Source organism: Panthera uncia (genome assembly GCF_023721935.1).
Source record: "Panthera uncia isolate 11264 chromosome A1 unlocalized genomic scaffold, Puncia_PCG_1.0 HiC_scaffold_17, whole genome shotgun sequence".
NCBI classification, from domain to species: domain Eukaryota; kingdom Metazoa; phylum Chordata; class Mammalia; order Carnivora; family Felidae; genus Panthera; species Panthera uncia.
In genome coordinates, this window is record NW_026057577.1 from 87,004,417 (window position 1) to 87,021,897 (window position 17,481).

General features: G+C 37.6%; 1 protein-coding gene and 1 long non-coding RNA gene across 3 annotated transcripts in view; both read left to right on the forward strand.

The window, feature by feature from the left end:
• The window catches only part of LOC125934382 (uncharacterized), a 365,655-nt gene that overhangs the window by 76,924 nt on the left and 271,250 nt on the right, over window positions 1–17,481 (forward strand). The window lies entirely within an intron of this gene.
• DCP2 (decapping mRNA 2) overlaps window positions 1–17,481 on the forward strand; it is a 54,420-nt gene that overhangs the window by 22,358 nt on the left and 14,581 nt on the right. Inside the window, exons 3-8 of the mRNA XM_049647727.1 lie at window positions 1,413–1,540; window positions 1,946–2,044; window positions 11,912–12,064; window positions 12,183–12,295; window positions 12,395–12,502; window positions 14,813–14,948. Of these exons, the coding sequence (XP_049503684.1) occupies window positions 1,413–1,540; window positions 1,946–2,044; window positions 11,912–12,064; window positions 12,183–12,295; window positions 12,395–12,502; window positions 14,813–14,948 (737 nt within the window). The remainder of the gene's footprint in view (window positions 1–1,412; window positions 1,541–1,945; window positions 2,045–11,911; window positions 12,065–12,182; window positions 12,296–12,394; window positions 12,503–14,812; window positions 14,949–17,481) is intronic.

Genomic DNA, 17,481 nt, shown 5'->3' on the forward strand with positions numbered 1-17,481 from the left:
GGGGGGGGGGGGGGGGGGGGGGCAGAGAGAGAGGGAGACACAGAATCCAAAGCATGTTCCATGCTCTGAGCTGTCAGCACAGAGCCCGATGCGGGGCTTGAACCCATGAACCGTGAGATCATGACCTGAGCCAAAGTCGGATACTTAACCAACTGAGCCACTCAGGTGCCCGAAAACAGATTTTTTTAAATAAAAAGCTATAGAACTTATAAAATTGTTTTCATAAAATGAATTTAATACGATTTTTTTTTTTAAATCAATTGTCAGTCACAGTGTGAATATAGTGCTTCTTTGAGGGTATTTTGATGTGCCTGTACTAACCAGCTTTTCCACCACCTTTCTTTGCTATTTATCTGTTAATGAAACCTTCCTTTCTATATTATGCTAGCTATATTCCTTTCTATATTATGCATCATTTGACCTTAATACATCATTTGTATATTAGTTTCCTCCATTTTTAGTAGACCACAGCAGTAAGTAGTACTATGGTCTCCGAAATCACGTAGTACTTGATATATGTGGTCATCCAAATGATTGAAAGTATGCTCATATTACCTGTTTTTAGGTTAACATCAAAATAAAAAGAATAAATGTGTTCATAAAGGACTTGAGGACCCTTAAGAATACATCCTTGGTTTGAGAAACACTGTCATAACAAATATCTTTTCCCACACTTTCCATAATTAACAGTGTTGTAGTGATGAGGCATTTGATAGAGTATTGGAAGCCTGAGCATCTACTTTACAGGTTTAGGTTTTATCTACTTAAAAAATAAAAAAATATTTTACTCTGCCCAGTACGGGGGGCAGGGCATGCCCAGTTTCTTTTGAAATAGGCTATACTTAATGCCCAGATTTACTTTTCTCTATAATTCTTAGTAATTCCTCATTTTAAAAATGTTTTTAATTTTAAAACTAGTCAATACATGTGCATGGTGAAGACATTCAACAGTAGAGAATAGTGGTATACATCATCCCTAGTTCTCCTTCCCAGAGGTAACCACTTTTATTTGTTTTGGTGGTTTCTACCTTTCACCAATGTATATATACTGTACTTCTGTTTCTTGTGATCAGTTTTAGTATTTGTTGACTCCTGATGTGGTGAATTTGACTCACTTAATGAGAAGTATTTGAGATGTTCACATGGCCCTGATTTGTGTTAGCATAGAGCTCTAAGACTGACTATGCAAATCTTACTTGATTTGTGTCCAGCTGAATGCAGAAGCTAGCAATGACTTGTTCAGGAGAAAACAAAGAGGGGAGGGGTAGTGACCAAGAGGGAGGAACAAAACTTAGGTGAAGATTTGAGTAATTTCATATAAAATTCATAGTTGATTTAAATAGGTTTCTTTTTATATGTAAGTACTCAAGCTATATTTAGAGAGAAAGTAGCTTCCTTAACACTATGTATACTCTTCAGTCACTGTCCATTTTTGCTGCCTCAAGGTGAAGATGTGGAAAAAATTTTGGATGAATGGAAGGAATATAAAATGGGAGTACCAACATATGGTGCAATTATTCTTGATGAGACACTTGAAAATGTGAGTGTAATAAAAGATTTTTAGTGCAGTCATCACCTGTTTTCATCATAAATAAAATGTATGTGCTGTTTATATAATGTTCTGAACTGAGGTTTGAAAATAGACTTTTAGTGCTGAAAGGCCAAAGTTTGTATATTTTTTCTGCATTCTGAGTCCTAATATTTTATACTTGTAGTATGACTTATTGCAAAGAAATGTCACTTTATTGAAGAAATACTTTAAAATGGGCAGAATGCCCATGTTCATACTGGTATAGTGAGACTTTTGGAAGATACTAAAACCAAGTACTGTATAAAAATATTGGTGATAACAGTTACTTGAAGGAAGGAGAAAAACACCTTTGACCTAGAAAGGAGTGTGGGAAAGGAAGGCAAGTTTTATTTTTACCTCTGCTCATTTTTATAGGTACTACTGGTTCAGGGGTACCTAGCAAAATCAGGCTGGGGATTTCCAAAAGGAAAAGTAAATAAGGAAGAAGCTCCTCATGATTGTGCTGCTAGAGAGGTGAGTTACTGCAGTTTGAAACACGGTAGCATTCGGTGATTATGCTTTGAGTAAAGTACTTTTTAGTCATGGAAACTTACTGTTTGGACCATCTAATCCTCTTTCTAGAACTTGACTGCAAGAAGTAACTTATCTTTTGTAAGGTGACTGTTGATTCTTTTGTCCACATGTATCATTTATTCTTCCCTTATTTGTTTCCGTTTTCTTTTATTGTCCATTTTTAATTGTTATCTCTAACTCCTTCTCTACCTTGTTTTAAGATTGGATTAGCAGTTGGTAAAACACTTTGGCATTTACAACCCTTGTTTTATGTTTATTGTCTTGGCTTCCAGACAAGTGCACAATTTGTGCTTCCTTAAGAAATTTACATTTGTTGCTCAAACCCACTCTACCTTCCCACTGCCTGTAAGATGAAGTTTAATTCTTTAAACTATTGAAACTCCATCCCTTATTCCTGACACAAAATTTAGCCATTCCTAAATTTACCTTTATTCTCAGTCAAAAGAATTTATTCTCTGTTACTTGAATTTAACTGATTTGTTTCAGCCTCTAAACTTTGCTTATATTATCTCCTTACTCGGAAAGTTGTCTTTTCTTCCTAACTATTCAAATCCTATCTAGACCCAGCTCAAATTATGACTTTTCTTATTTGTAAAGTGAGGTTTAGCGTGAATAACTTTTTTTCTTTTTTTAAATGTTTATTCATTTTTTGAAAGAGGGAGAGAGAGAGCACAAGCAGAGGAGGGGCAGAGAGAAAGGAGACAAAATTCAAAGCAGGCTCCAAGCTCTGAGCTGTCAGCACAAAGCCTGATGGAAGACTCGAACTCATGAACCATGAGATCATGACCTGAACGGTTGGACGCTTAACTTGACTGAGCCACCCAGATGCCCCCCGATTTTTTGTTTTAATTGAAGTGTAGTTTATACACAGTGTTAGTTTCAGGTGTAGACTAGAGTGGTTCAGAAAATCTGTATACATCAATGCTATGCTTACCACAAGTGTAGCTATCATTTGTCACCATACAACGCTATTACAATACCATTGGCTGTGTTCCCAATACTGAATCTTTTATCCCTGTGTTATATTTATTTCATAACTGGAAGCCTGTACTTCCACTACCCTTCATCATTTTGTTCCTCCCCTAAACCACCTCCCCTGTGGCAGCCACCAGTTTGTTTTCTGTACTTGTGGATCTTTTTCTGCTTTTTTTTTTTTTTTTTCATTTATTTATTTTTGGGACAGAGAGAGACAGAGCATGAACGGGGGAGGGGCAGAGAGAGAGGGAGACGCAGAATCGGAAACAGGCTCCAGGCTCCGAGCCATCAGCCCAGAGCCTGATGCGGGGCTCGAACTCGCGGACCGCAAGATCGTGACCTGGCTGAAGTCGGACGCTTAACCGACTGCGCCACCCAGGCGCCCCTGCTTTTTGTTTTTAAAAAAAAAATTTTTTTTTAATGTGTATTTATTTTTGAGAGAGACAGAGACAGAATGTGAGTGGGTTAGAGGCAGAGAGAGAGGGAGACACAGAATCTGAAGCAGGCTCCAGGCTCTGAGCTGTTAGCACAGAGCCTGATGTGGGGCCCGAACCCACAAGCTGTGAGATCATGACCCAAGCTGAAGTCGGACGCTCAACCAACTGAGCCACCCAGGCGCCCCTGTTTTTGTTTTTTTAGATTCCAAATATAAATGAAATAATATAGTAATGTCTTTCTCTGACTTATTTCACCTAACATCATACCCTCTAGACTATCCACATTGTTGCAAATGGCAAGATCTCATTCTTTTTTTTATGGCCGAGTAGTATTCGTGTGTGTGTGCGCGTGCGCGCACGTACGCGCACATACGTGTATGTACGTACGTGTGTACGTACCCCACATCTTCTTTATCCATTCATCTATGGATGGGCACTTGGGTTGCTTCCATGTCTTGGTTATTGTAAATAATGCTGCAATAAACATAGGGGTGCTTATGCCCTATATTAGGGTATATGTAAAAACACTGCTTCAAATTAGTGTTTTTGTATTCTTTGGGTAAATACTAGTGGAATTATTGGATCATATGGTATTTCTGTTTTTAATTTTTGAGGAACCTCTATGCTCTTTGCACAGTGGCTACACCAGTTTGCATCTCCACCAGCAGCGCACAAGGGTTTCTTTTTCTCCACATCCTCACCAGTACTTGTTATTTCTTATCTTTTTGATTGTGGCCATTCTGTAGAGTGAATAATTTCTAAAGTTCATTCATTTTTTCTTTTTAATTTTAGAGAGCACATGGGAACGGGGGAGAGGGGCAGAGGGAGGGAGAGAATCTTAAGCAGGCTCAGTGTGGAGCCCATTGTGGGACTCGATCCCACATCTCTGGGATCATGACGTGAGCCAAAATCAAGAGTCAGACACTCAACCAACTGAGCAAACCAGGCATCCCTAAGGTTCTTTCTTAATTAAAATTCTGTTTATTTTAAAATTTAACCAGTGAGCTCTATCCTATAGTAGTCTCTGAACTTTAATAACAGTTGTTGTCTAGACATTTGCTTGGCATTAATTATGTAGTACCTGTTATACATTGTGGACTGTATTCTTGTTTATGAATTTCTTATCATTTATCACATTACATCTTCCTGAAATTTGAGAAGTTGAGCTATAAGGAAGCACAATATAATGGAGAGAGAACTGCTCTAGGAGTTGAAGATTTGTTCCAGTATGTTTGTAGTAAATGCTAGTCAATATCCTAGAGACTTTGGGTGAGCCACTTAATCTTTGTAAGATACACGTACTATTAAGAGTTATTTAAGGGCTTCATAACTAGAAGTAAGTATCTTTAAAATCTAAGGTGGTAGTGATTAACTTTGAGATATTTTTGAGACGGCAGTATGGATTTTATGGCATATTTCATTTGGATCTGTTGCCTTACTTTGTCTTGACTCAGTATTTTCCTGTAGCAACGTTCACCTGGTTTAAGTTTGGATGTAATTATTGGTGAGTGATAGTAATTAAAATTCTTACAAACCACTAACATATTTATTTAACATAGAAAAACCATTAGTGGTTATTTACTTTGGAGTAGGATTTAAAAAATGATTGAAAATGCTACATTTCTAATTCAGTATGGAACACTTTCTAAGTAAGTATTCGCAATAGCTTATAGACCAATAATACAAGTAAATGAAGGTTTACCCACACCCCTTAAAATTGAAAGGTAACAGGTGAGAAATTGACACATCCTCTAAGACCTTTCCCTTTCTGTGGATAGTAGGAGACTAAATGGAGCGGTTGTAAAGTCTTTCCTTTTATGTCTTCAAATTTTGTGGTCCTCATGCTCATAAGGAAGACAAAATAGAAATCTTAGCATCCTACTTTGAGGAATTGATCGGTAATCCTGTACGTAGAGTTAGACTGGTCCTACAGCAGTATAATAATTGTCTGGGTCCAGAAAAGAGACTACATTAACTGGAAAACAGGCTAAATTTGGTGAGATCAGCTGTCTCTGTAATTGGATCTTTCTGAGGAAACTTAGAGAACATCAAATATTTAAATTTGCAGAGCTGAAGTAGTACCCCAGACCCAAGGGATCATCTACATCTACCACTAGAACCTTCCTTCTGACAAATTTTATACACTATATTGTAAGAGGCTGGGTGATGCAGAAATATAGGATATGGGGGTGGGCAGAGGCAATTAACCTGTGAACTGAGGCACTCAGTTTTCACTTCAGTTTATCTTGTTTGTTTTCTACTCTGAAATACTAAGATAAAAGATTGTCCTATTCATGTGGTGCTAATTTCAGTAATAATTCTAGATCACCATAATTTGTAAGAAAGTAAAAGTTTATTAGGGCATGGGGAATGAGAGAATGGAGTGTAGATGATAGGATGCTACAGAGAATCTTGTGGGGAGGGATACAGCCATTATGGAAGAGGATCAGCTCCATTTTATAGGAGAGGAACTGAAACAGATCAGTTTAGTAACATGCCCAAGGCCTCACAGTGAGCAGCAGAACAGGGATGCAGAACCTTGGTTGGGCTCTGGAGTCCATGTTTCTGACTACTACAATATAGGCAGTCAAGGAATATTTGTAAATGGGTATTTCTAAATACACACACAGATGGAAACAAGGAATTTGTGATTTTTAAGTACTGTGTATCTATTTTCTAATAACGTTTACCTTTCTCAGGTGAATATGTATAAGTTGTTTTGTTTTGTTTTTTTTTCTGTTTCAGAGCTTTTGCCTTGCTCTGAGGAAAGCATAGGTATTCTTAGAAACCATAGACCCTTAATTTCAAGGAAAGACTTTCCTTTTGATAGTAAGAATTAATCCTTTTAAACTTTCAGATCTAAGTAACATCCTCTTTTAGCTGATAAAGGAACATGTCAGAAAAAAAACTTGTCTTTAATTTTTCTACATTTTTGGATTAGAATTTGATTTTTATTTTTGGTTTTTAAATGGTTGCCTTTGTTATAAAGAGAGAAAAATTTGGGGGTTAAGGTTGAGCATTCCTATATTAGTCCAGTCAGGCTGCCATAACAAAATACCACAGATGGAGTAGCTTAAACTCAACAGAAATTTAAGTTTTAGAGGCTGAGAAGGCCAAGATCAAGGTTCCTGGTGAAGGTTCTCATGCTGGCTTGCAGGTGGCTGCTTTCTTGCTTTGTGCTCATGTGGTCTTTTTCCTGGGTGCCTGTATGAGTGCAGAGAGCTCGCCCTTTGTTGTTGTCATCTTATAAGAACACCCCCAACCTTAATGTCCTTATTAGACCCCCAACCTTATGTCCTCATTTTACCTTTATCGCCTCCTCACAGGCCCTATTTCTAAATACAGTCAGTCGCATTAAGGGTTGGGCCTTCAACTGAGGAATTTTGGTAGGACAAAGTTCAGTGCAAAGCAGCTGCCATTTTCGAGTTTGAAAGTGTTCAACTAGCAGTCCTAGACTTGTAGTGTATGTTTCTGCCACTTGGTGGTGCTGCAGTATAACAGAAGCAGTGCTGTGTGGCCCTGGTGGGGGGAGTATCACCAATGTCTTAGTTTAAAACCAGATTGTTATTTTTTGTAGGAGTTCATGTTAATATTACAGTTTTCCTTTTAATTTTCACTTGTATTAACCTGTCAGGAAGTGTCCTATCTGAAAGTTTTTAGCTGCCATTAGACTTAGGCTAATGCTTTAAACTTTTTTTTCTTTTAATTTTTTTTTCTTTTAAGTTACGTGTTTCTGTCATGAGTGTTTAAGCTTGTTTTAAGTTGCTAAATAACATTTTAATTTGGTTTATTATAGTTAAGTTAATGTTGTTATTTCATTATATGTGGCTGTCCAGAGGTGTTTTGTTAAAGCAGAATCTGATCCATCTTATAAGAACTGTTTATGTGATCTGAGCTGAAAGAAACACTGACAAGCAGGTTCCTCAGGGACAAGGTATGAATAATTAATAGAAAGCTTAGTGCCATCTTTTTTTTTTTTTTTTTTTTTTTAGTTTATTTATTTATTTATTTATTTACTTACTTACTTACTTACTTACTTATATAATCTCTACAGCCGACATGAGGTTTGAACTCATGACCCTGAAATCAAGAGTCATGGGCTCCTCTGACTGAGCCAGCCAGGTGTCCCAACCTTAGTGCCATCTTGATTAGAAATTTCCTGTCTTTAACCTTTTGGTTCACCTTTGTTAATTGGGTTCTGTTACCTTTTTTTTTAAATTTTTTTAATTTATTTTTTTTGAGAGAGAGAGAGACAGACAGGGTGTGAGCAGGGCATGGCAGAGAGAGAGACACAGAATCTGAAGCAGGTTCTAGGCTCTGGGCTGTCAGCACAGAGCCTGACATGGAGCTCGAATCCAAGAACCGTGAGATCATGACCCGAGCCGAAGTTGGATGCTTAACCCGCTGAGCCACCCAGGCGCCCCAAGTTCTGATTACTTTTATTCAGTGAAGTAGATTTAGGACAAGGATGGGAAAATGTTTTCTAGAGATTGTTGAAAGGATGTGTTAGGATAACTTCAGTATATTTTCATTGTTAATTGTGGTGAAATACCAGTTGTTGAATAAGCAAGTGATTCCTGTGTTTTCAGGATTTCATTTTGTTGCTCACTATTTAGCAAAACAGTATATTTTATTGTAATGAAGCTGACTTTAATATGCATTTACATAACTTAACCTTGATAGAATTTGTACAGAGGAACAATTGGTTGGTTTATTCTACTTCTTCCTATAGGTTTATAAAAGATATTAGATAATAGGGAGAGGATTTCATTGTGCTGGTGCTCTTTGGGCAGCACATTTTTTAATCTTACTTAGGGATTTTTATCTGATATCATTTGAGAAGTTAATGCTATTCTCTGTGCCAGGAAAATTAACTATGTACTATAATACAGGAATGGATTTGATCCATAGAAGATGTGGTATCAAAATTTTTGTCTTTGATGTCTGTGTATGTGAGTGAGCTATTAAAAGCTTTTCCTGGTAAATATGATGAGAATGGATACCTAACTTTATTTTTTATTTTGAGAGAGAGAGAGTGTGTGTGTGTGAGTGGGGAGGGGCAGAGAGAGGTAGAGAGAGAACATCTATCCCACCTGGGGCTCCAACTCCTGAACCGTGAGATCATGACTTGAGCCAAAATCAAGAGTTTGGTGTTTATTTGACTGAGCCACCCAGGCGCCCCTGGATACCTAACTTTAGAGGCAAGTCAATCTTCATCACTTCTAGAATTGGGAGTTTATATCTGTTACTTTATTATATTTGTTCTAAGTTTGGTTGTACAGGGTTTGAAGCTATGTTTAGCGCTGATGGCTCTTTTCATTTTACCTCATATTGTACCACTTCCTCCCATATGATTCTTCAGCTATAGTCTTTCCCAGCTCTAAACGGAATGCCATTTTCCTATCTGGCAAACTCCTATTCATCTTTCAAGTCCAGCTCAGGTGTATCCAGCGGACTAGAGTGCTGTCCATGACACCTTCTTGAGATAACCACCCTATTTCACAACTCACACCTTACCTTAACCCATGACTGAGTTATGTATTCCTACAGTATCCACCTACCTCTTGGCATGTATATTGTATTACAATTATTTTCTTTTTTAGGCTGAGTTCCTTAAAGAGCAGTGCTTGCTTTATTAATTTCTGAAGTCCGTGTGTAGGATGGTACCTGTTACTTATTAATAAGCACACAGTACATATTTGAATGCACTAAATGCATTACTATTGAGATAATTACAAGTAGTATAGAGCAAAATAAAGAACAGTAACACAAAGAATATATTTGCCTATTAATATTTTGCCATATTTGATTTATTACATTTGATACATATGTGTGTATGGTTTTTATTATTATTGCTGAATAATTTGGGAATAAAATGCAGACATAATGCCCCTTAATCCCTAAATACTTATGCACGTAAATTTTTTTTTAAGATAAGTGTACTCTTTTGGCAGTGGGGGGAGAGAGCATGTGTGCACATGTACGCAAACCAGTGAGGGGCAGAGAGAGAGGGAGAGACAATCCCAAGTGACAGCCTGATGGCAAGGCTTGATCTCACAAACCATGAGATCATGACCTGAGTTGAGATCAAGACGCTTAATCAACTGAGCCACCCAGATGCCCCTCTTTCTTTTTTTTTTTCTTAAAAAAATTTTATGTTTTTAAAATTTTTTTATGTTTTTTGAGAGAGAGAGAGAGAGAGAGAGAGAGAACACAAGTAGGGGAGGAGCAGAGAGACAGAATCTGAAGCAGGCTCCAGGCTCTGGGCTGTCAGCACAAAGCCCAACACGGGGCTCAAACTCACGAACCATTAGATCATGACCTGAGCTGAAGTAGGGCACTTAACTAACTGAGCCACCCAGGTGCCACTCTTTCTTTTTTTTTAAATACCAAGTATATACATGCACACCCAGTCTGACATTTCCAGAAGTAGGAAATACAAGTAATGTTTCTCCTTTTTCTGTATACCACAGAACATTTTTCAAGTGAGTATATTCACCTTGCTTTTAAGATAAGGAACAAAAGGATTAGCATACTTAGGAATTTATAGAAGTGAGGTGTCATGGAGGAGCCTAAGTTGGGAGTCATGGACTATACATGCCTGAGAGAAGGAGAGATGTGCCTTTTTTGAGGAATGTAGAAAGATGTACATCGAACTGACAAGAGAAGGCAGAAAGATGAAAGAAATGAGTAGGAATAGCTCCTCTACACCTGGATCTTGCAAGAGATTCAGCCCTGGCCATGTGTTTTAATATCTTCTGCCCCACTGGTTGGTTAGGAGATGCTGAAACCAGAGGGAAGGACTTACTACAGTGTAAAAGATCCTCAGTGGACTTTAGACACTCAGAATCCAAAACCTTTTTGATTGGGGGGTGAAGTGGAGAAGGACTTCATCAGAATAACACATGTTATTTGAAGAAGAACTTTAAGGCTAGAAGAGATGAGTAGTTTTTTTATTTTACACAGAAGCCCAATTTGTTAATCAGAGTAAGTATGGTTTCTTTGGTTGAAGGAAGAGGTGAAGGTTGGATGTAACACCAATTCCTGAGATGTATGTTCTCCCAGTTCCTCCTCCTCCAGCCCCTGAGGGAAGGCAGTTTTAGAACCATGCGTCTGTCTTTTCACTAGTTTTCAGTTCTTTTGCGTTTGCCCCCCACTCACACACAAAAGAGGTTGTAGCTCTACTTTTGAAATCTGTCCGTAAAAAAAAAAAAGTTAGTATTAATCACAATTCAATTTTCATGTTTGAAAAATAGTTTTATTTGTATAAGAGTTTTTAAGTCTGTAACTTGGTGTATGTGTAGATTCATATGTGCTGTTAATAAAATCATATGTGGTCCCAGCTTAAGAGTTCTGGACCCAATTACAATGAGTGTGTGTGGTGGTGGAGGTGGGGGTGGCTGTTGTTCTCACACCAACAAGCAATTGACAGACACTGGCTGCGTGTCCTATAATTCAGCTCAATTCTGAGTTTGTCTACCTGGATAGAATCAAATCCCACAGGTTAAGGGACTCCTACAAGACTGCCCTTCACTTCAGATGACAGTCATAAGTCCAGGTTGTCATCTGTATTTCTGACCTAGATTGGAGGTTCCAGCGGCCCCCCTCCTTGGGTTCAGTTAATTGCTAGAATGGCTCTTAGAACTGAGAAAAACTGGTTTATTTAAAAGGATATATAACTCAAGAACAGCCAGATGGAAGAGATGTAGAGGGCAAAGTATGGAAAAAGGGTGCTCTCTCCTACTGCACCACTGTTCCCAAATCTCCCATGTTCATTAACCCAGAAGTCACCGTCCAGTTCCCCACCCCTCGGCCTTTTGGGTTTGTATAGAGGTGTCTTTGTGTAGGCAGTCTTGATTAAATCACTGGCTGTTGGCTTTTTGAGCTCAATCTCTAGCCTTTCTCTCCTTCCTGGTGATGGGAGGAGGGTGGGGGTTGAGGGTGGGACTGAAAGTTCCAGTCCTCTGAACTTGGTTGGTTCTCCTGGCAGTCAGCCCCCATCTTTAGGTAGGGGCCAAAAGTTACCTCATTAACATAACAGAAGACATCCTTGTGGCTTTCATGCTTAGGAAATTCTGAGGGTTTTAGGAGGTTTGTACCAGAAAGGTGATGAAAACCAAATAATATATTTTTCTTATTGTAAACCGCAGTATCACACATCTTCCTTCATTGAATAGGTGAAGAACTTAGGCTCAGATATATTAAAGGGGTTTATCCATAGTTGAACAGTTCAATAGAGGCAGAACTAGAACCCTAGAGCATTCTGACTTCTTGCCTAGTGTTTTCATGCCTTTACTTGCCTGGATATTTCTGAGTTTTTGCCTTTGAAGTAAATTTTAACAAACTGGAGGTCTAACAGCAGCAATTGAAAATCATCATCCAAATTTATTTCCAGGTCTTTGAAGAAACTGGTTTTGATATCAAAGATTATATTTGTAAGGATGATTACATTGAACTTCGAATCAATGACCAGCTTGCTCGTTTGTACATCATTCCAGGAATTCCAAAAGACACAAAATTTAACCCAAAAACCAGAAGAGAAATTCGGGTATGTAACTGAAAGAATTTTCAAGTTGCTAGACAGTATTCAAGTTGCAATTCAATGAAGTAGGAAATTGCTTTTAGAAACTCCTTGATGATAATTCAATGAATTCTTTTCTTCTCAGAACATTGAGTGGTTCTCCATTGAGAAATTGCCCTGTCATAGAAATGATATGACTCCAAAATCCAAACTTGGTTTGGCACCTAACAAATTCTTTATGGCCATTCCCTTTATCAGGTATGTCCTTGTTTATCAAAATACTCAAGTAATCTTCATAATTCTGATAGCTTCTTTACGTAGCCCAGTTCTAAAAGTGAATTCTTAATGTTTCCATAGGCCATTAAGGGACTGGCTTTCCCGGAGATTTGGAGATTCCTCAGACAGTGACAATGGATTTTCCTCTGTGGGTAGCACACCAGCTAAACCCACTGTGGAAAAATTGAGGTAAAGAAATACATTCATAGGATTCCTACCTCCTGATAGTTTTTTTTTCTTAATTTTTATTTATTTTTTGAGAGGAGAGAGAGAGAAACAGAGCACGAGTGGGGGAGGGGTAGAGAGAGAGAGAGGAAGACACAGAATCTGAAACAGGCTCCAGGCTCCAAGCTGTCAGCACAGAGACTGACATGGGGCTCAAACTCACAGACTGCAAGATCATGACCTGAGCCAAAGTCAGACACTTAACCAACTGAGCCACCAAGGTGCCCCTACCTTCTGATAGTGTTTAACACTAACGTATTACTTCCAAAGTTTCTAGAGGTGTTGAATTCTTTTCTGTAGGTACTATTTTGTTACTAGTCTCATAGATAATAGAAATTTTTTTTATAAAGGGTTTTTAATGAGGTGAAAAAGGTTAATTGGAGTTGGAAAGGAGCTTCAGGCTCATTTTAAAATAGTATACACAAGAGGGTACCACCTTTTTAGATGGATAGAACATGAGGAAAAAAAATCTGTGTGTTTATAGTTACTTCTCTATTCTTATATCCTACTTTAAGAGGAAGTTGAATCTGAAGGTGTTTGAATGGAAGATATGTTGAGGTTTGTTTTTGTGTAGGGAGATGAGTGCAGATGAGTAATTTGTTCAAAAAGATAGAACTGTGAAGACGTGGGGTGGCTTCTCTTCTTTCCAACATAGACTGTTGTACTGCAAAAAGTGACTGTTATGTGGACAGGAACCACAAAGAACATTTTCTTGGTTGGAGCTTAATTGTATCCAAATCAAAATTACAGAGTAGGCTGAGTAAGGAATTTTGTTAAATAAGCATGTATGTTTGTAATAAGCTTGCTAGAACTTTGTTAGGTTCAGAGAGAGTTGCATTTTACATTTTCTTTAATTTAATGTTCTGTTTTCATCCCAGGGCTTCAAAAATTAAACAGGAGTAACCACATTTATAGTCAATATTTTTAAATACATAGGGAATATTCCATTTTAGCTGGGTTTTATGAGGACAGGAGTTTGGACTAAATGCCCTGAGAATCATTTCTGCCTTTCAGAACCTATGGTTATAATCACCACATTATATACTACTAAAGTAAAACACTGTAGAAAAAGTAGACAGGAGTGTAGGCAAAATTAAAAAGAGACAAACATGCAGCTAAAAAGTTATGAAATAGTGACACTGTTTGGAAAAAAAATTGTAGGCTTATTCATGTTTGGGTCCACCATAATGTGTGATAGGCCTCCCCTATCTTCTAGTCCTAAGCTTTGTGGTCCTGGAAGGTGGAATAAGGACATAATAAAGCAGCTTTAACCAAATTTCAAGTTTCTTAGGCGGGGACAGTGTGTTTTTAGCATATAGACTAATGTCTTTGGTGATGTGTTAGAGGAAATACCTGAATTTTGTCTCAAGAAAGTAGGGATGCTGCAATTTTATTAGAATTAAAATAAATTTTTTTTAATGTTTATTTATTTTTGAGAGAGAGAGAGAGACAGAGTGTGAGCCGGGGAGGGGCAGAGAGAGAGGGAGACATAGAATCTTAGGCACGCTCCAGGCTCTGAGCTGTCAGCAGAGTCCCAATGCAGGGCTCGAACCCACAAACTGTGAGATTATGACCTGAGCCGAAGTCAGACACTTAACCGACTGAGCCACCCAGGCGCGCCTATTGTAATTTTTTAATGGGAAAGGAGAACTCTCAAGTATTCAGAAGCAATCGCTGTAATGCAGTTCTTTGGATCAGTGACTCTGGACTGTATTATACATGTAAATGGTACTGTAGAATATTGGTTTTTTTGTTTTTTATTACGGACCAGTGCATGAGTACAACCTTTTACAATCAAATTCTTTCATATAAGAATTTGAGACCAGACCTTTAATTTGCTCATCTATTGTCTTCAGCTCCTTAATTTTTTTTGCCCTAGAATATAGCTTAAATTTTCAGTTCCTCTTCTACTTCAAATTCCATACTTTAAACATCCTGGTGAGAATGTGAGTTACCTGTCCTATTAAGAAGGAATATCCACTTACATTTGTTAGTTTCAACTAAATTTGGAATTATTTTCTTGAGATTTTTAAAGGTATGATCAGTTATAGGGGGAGGTAATGTGGTTAATTTAGAAAAGTTTGGGATTAAAAATAATACTTAGTTCATTCAAAAAGTAGTGAACACCAGGCCTTCACTGACTGTGTCCTTACGTAAGGTATATCCCAGTGCAGAGAGATGATAAATAAGAAGGTAAAGTTTGTAATCTGGTGTTAGAAGAACTTTAAGTGAAAATTTTCTGATCTGAATTTTATTTTTTAAATCTTGGTATAGTCGAACCAAATTCCGCCACAGTCAGCAGTTATTTCCTGAAGGTTCTCCTGGTGACCAGTGGGTGAAACACAGGCAACCACTGCAGCAAAAGCCATATAATAATCATTCTGAAATGTCTGACCTTTTAAAAGCAAAGGTGAGTGATAATACATTTAAAGATTTTTCTAACTTTAGATTTGATTTTGAAATGTATCTGAATTGAAGAACTGCAGATTAACAGTTAAAGAGCTCTGAATTGTTGATCAACGATTGCTGCATTCCTGACTTGTGATTTGAAGCACGGCTGAGTCTTCTTAACCTTTACAGTTTTGCTGTAAATCCAGTGTAGTAAGTAATCAGAATTAACATCTGACTTTGGTATATATGCAACCAGTGAAAGGTTTATTGTTGTATTGAATTTAGTGCATGATTATACCACACTTTATTTATCCATTCTACTCTTAATAGACATTTTGGATGTTACCTGTTTCAGGCTTTTATAGACAATACTACTATGAATATTTCTGTACATATCTTTGGATGAGCATACACCGTTCTTTTGTGTATAGGTAACAAACAGAATTTTTGGATCCCTGGATATACCTGTGTTCTTCAGTATATGCTGCAAACAATATTCTCAAGTAATTTTATATCCCCAACAAAATATATGAGAGCTTGAGTTGTTCCACATTCTTACTAATTCTTGGTATTATCTGCCTTTATCATTTGAGCTACTCTTGTTTATTTTCATTCTTTTAAAAAATATTCTGGGTTCATCAAAATTACAAACTTTTTGCATTGAAAAGTACAATTAAAAGTGGTTATAGTGTTAAACTTTATGTATATAGTACCATGCTAAAAAAACATACCCGGAAGAGCAAGATAAAATTGAATTAAAAGTGTGTGGTAATACGAGTTTCTGAAAGCCTATTTCCTTACCATCCTTTTTTTTTTTTTTTTTTTTTTAAATTTTGTTTTTTTTTTTTTTTTTTTTTTTTTTTATTAAATTTTTTTTTTTTTCAACATTTTTTATTTATTTTTGGGACAGAGAGAGACAGAGCATGAACGGGGGAGGGGCAGAGAGAGAGGGAGACACAGAATCGGAAACAGGCTCCAGGCTCCGAGCCATCAGCCCAGAGCCTGACGCGGGGCTCGAACTCACGGACTGCGAGATCGTGACCTGGCTGAAGTCGGACGCTTAACCGACTGCGCCACCCAGGCGCCCCTTAGTTTTTATTTTTATTGGGAGTATAGTTGACAATGTTACACTAGTTTCAGGTGTACAACATAGTGATTCAACATCTCTGTATGTTATGCTATGCTTACCACAAGTATAGCTACCATTTGTCACCATACAGCCACCATACAGCTCCATTACAATGTGATTGGTTATATTCCCTATGCTTTGCCTTTTATTCTTGTGACTTACTCCATAACTGGAAGCCTGTATCTCCCACTCCCCTTCACCCATTTTGCCCAGCCCCCTACCTCTCTTCCCTCTGGCAACCATCAGTTTGTTCTCTGTTCCTTATCATTCTTGAAGTTAGCTTACTGTTTTCAAGCTATTTTAGGAACTGCTTAATTTTTTCTGTAGGTATTAGATAGGATATAAATAAATGTATTTTGGTATATTTTAAAATATAAAATATTTTATTCACACTGTTTTAGTCAGTTCTCTTAACTGTCCTTTCAAAACCTCTAAGGGCAAATTAATGTTTAAAAACTATTTTGGGGGGCACCTGGGTGGCTCATTCTGTTAAGCATCCAACTTCAGCTCATGATCTCAAGGTTCGTGGGTTCGAGCCCTGCGTTGGGCTCTGTGCTGACAGCTAGCTTTGGGTTTCGTGTCTCCATCTCTCTCTGCCCTTCTCTTGCTCATGTGTGCTCTTTCTCAAAATAAACATTTAAAAAATTTTAAAAACTTAATTTTAAGTTAAACTTAGATATTTTTTTGGTAAGAAAATTAACTCATGTTAAAGCACTACAATTGCAAGATGTCATCTACTGAATGTTTAGGCTTTGGGTCTAAATTTAGGGATAATGGCCTAAACGTTAAGAATACTGGTCTTGGGGCACCTGGGTGGCTCAGTCGCGTCTGACTCTTAGTTTCGGCTTAGGTCATGATCTCATGGTTTGTGGGTTTGAGCCCTGTGTCAGGCTCCATGTGGAAGTGCGAAGTCTGCTTGAGATTCTCTCTTTCCCTCTCTCTGTCCCATGGGTGTATGTGTTCTCTCTCTAAATAGATAAATGAATGAATTTTTAAAAATTCTCTCTTTCTTTCCCTCTCTCTTCTTCTGCTTCTGCCTTACTTCCATGGACTCTCTCTCTCTAAAAAAGAAAAAAAATACCCCGCTCCCATTTTTTTTTTTAACTCAGGCATTGTAAACAAAATCTGTAGATAGAAATGGGATAAGGCAAGGTTGCTAGGGACCTTGTATTTGCCATTTCATACCTTTAGAGGAGTCTTGGCTTTGTGAAGCACTGTCTTGTATAAGAAAATATTGATATGGTATGGTTCCCCAGTGTTTTAGGAAAATTTTGGGGGAGGACTTTGATAAATTCCTAATCAACCAGCTAAAAAAAAATCTTTATTTTGAGCTTTTTTTTTTTTTTTCTAGTGCAGGGCTCAGTCTCACATTTGTGAGATCATGACCTGAGCTGAAATCAGGAGTCTGATACTTAACCAACTG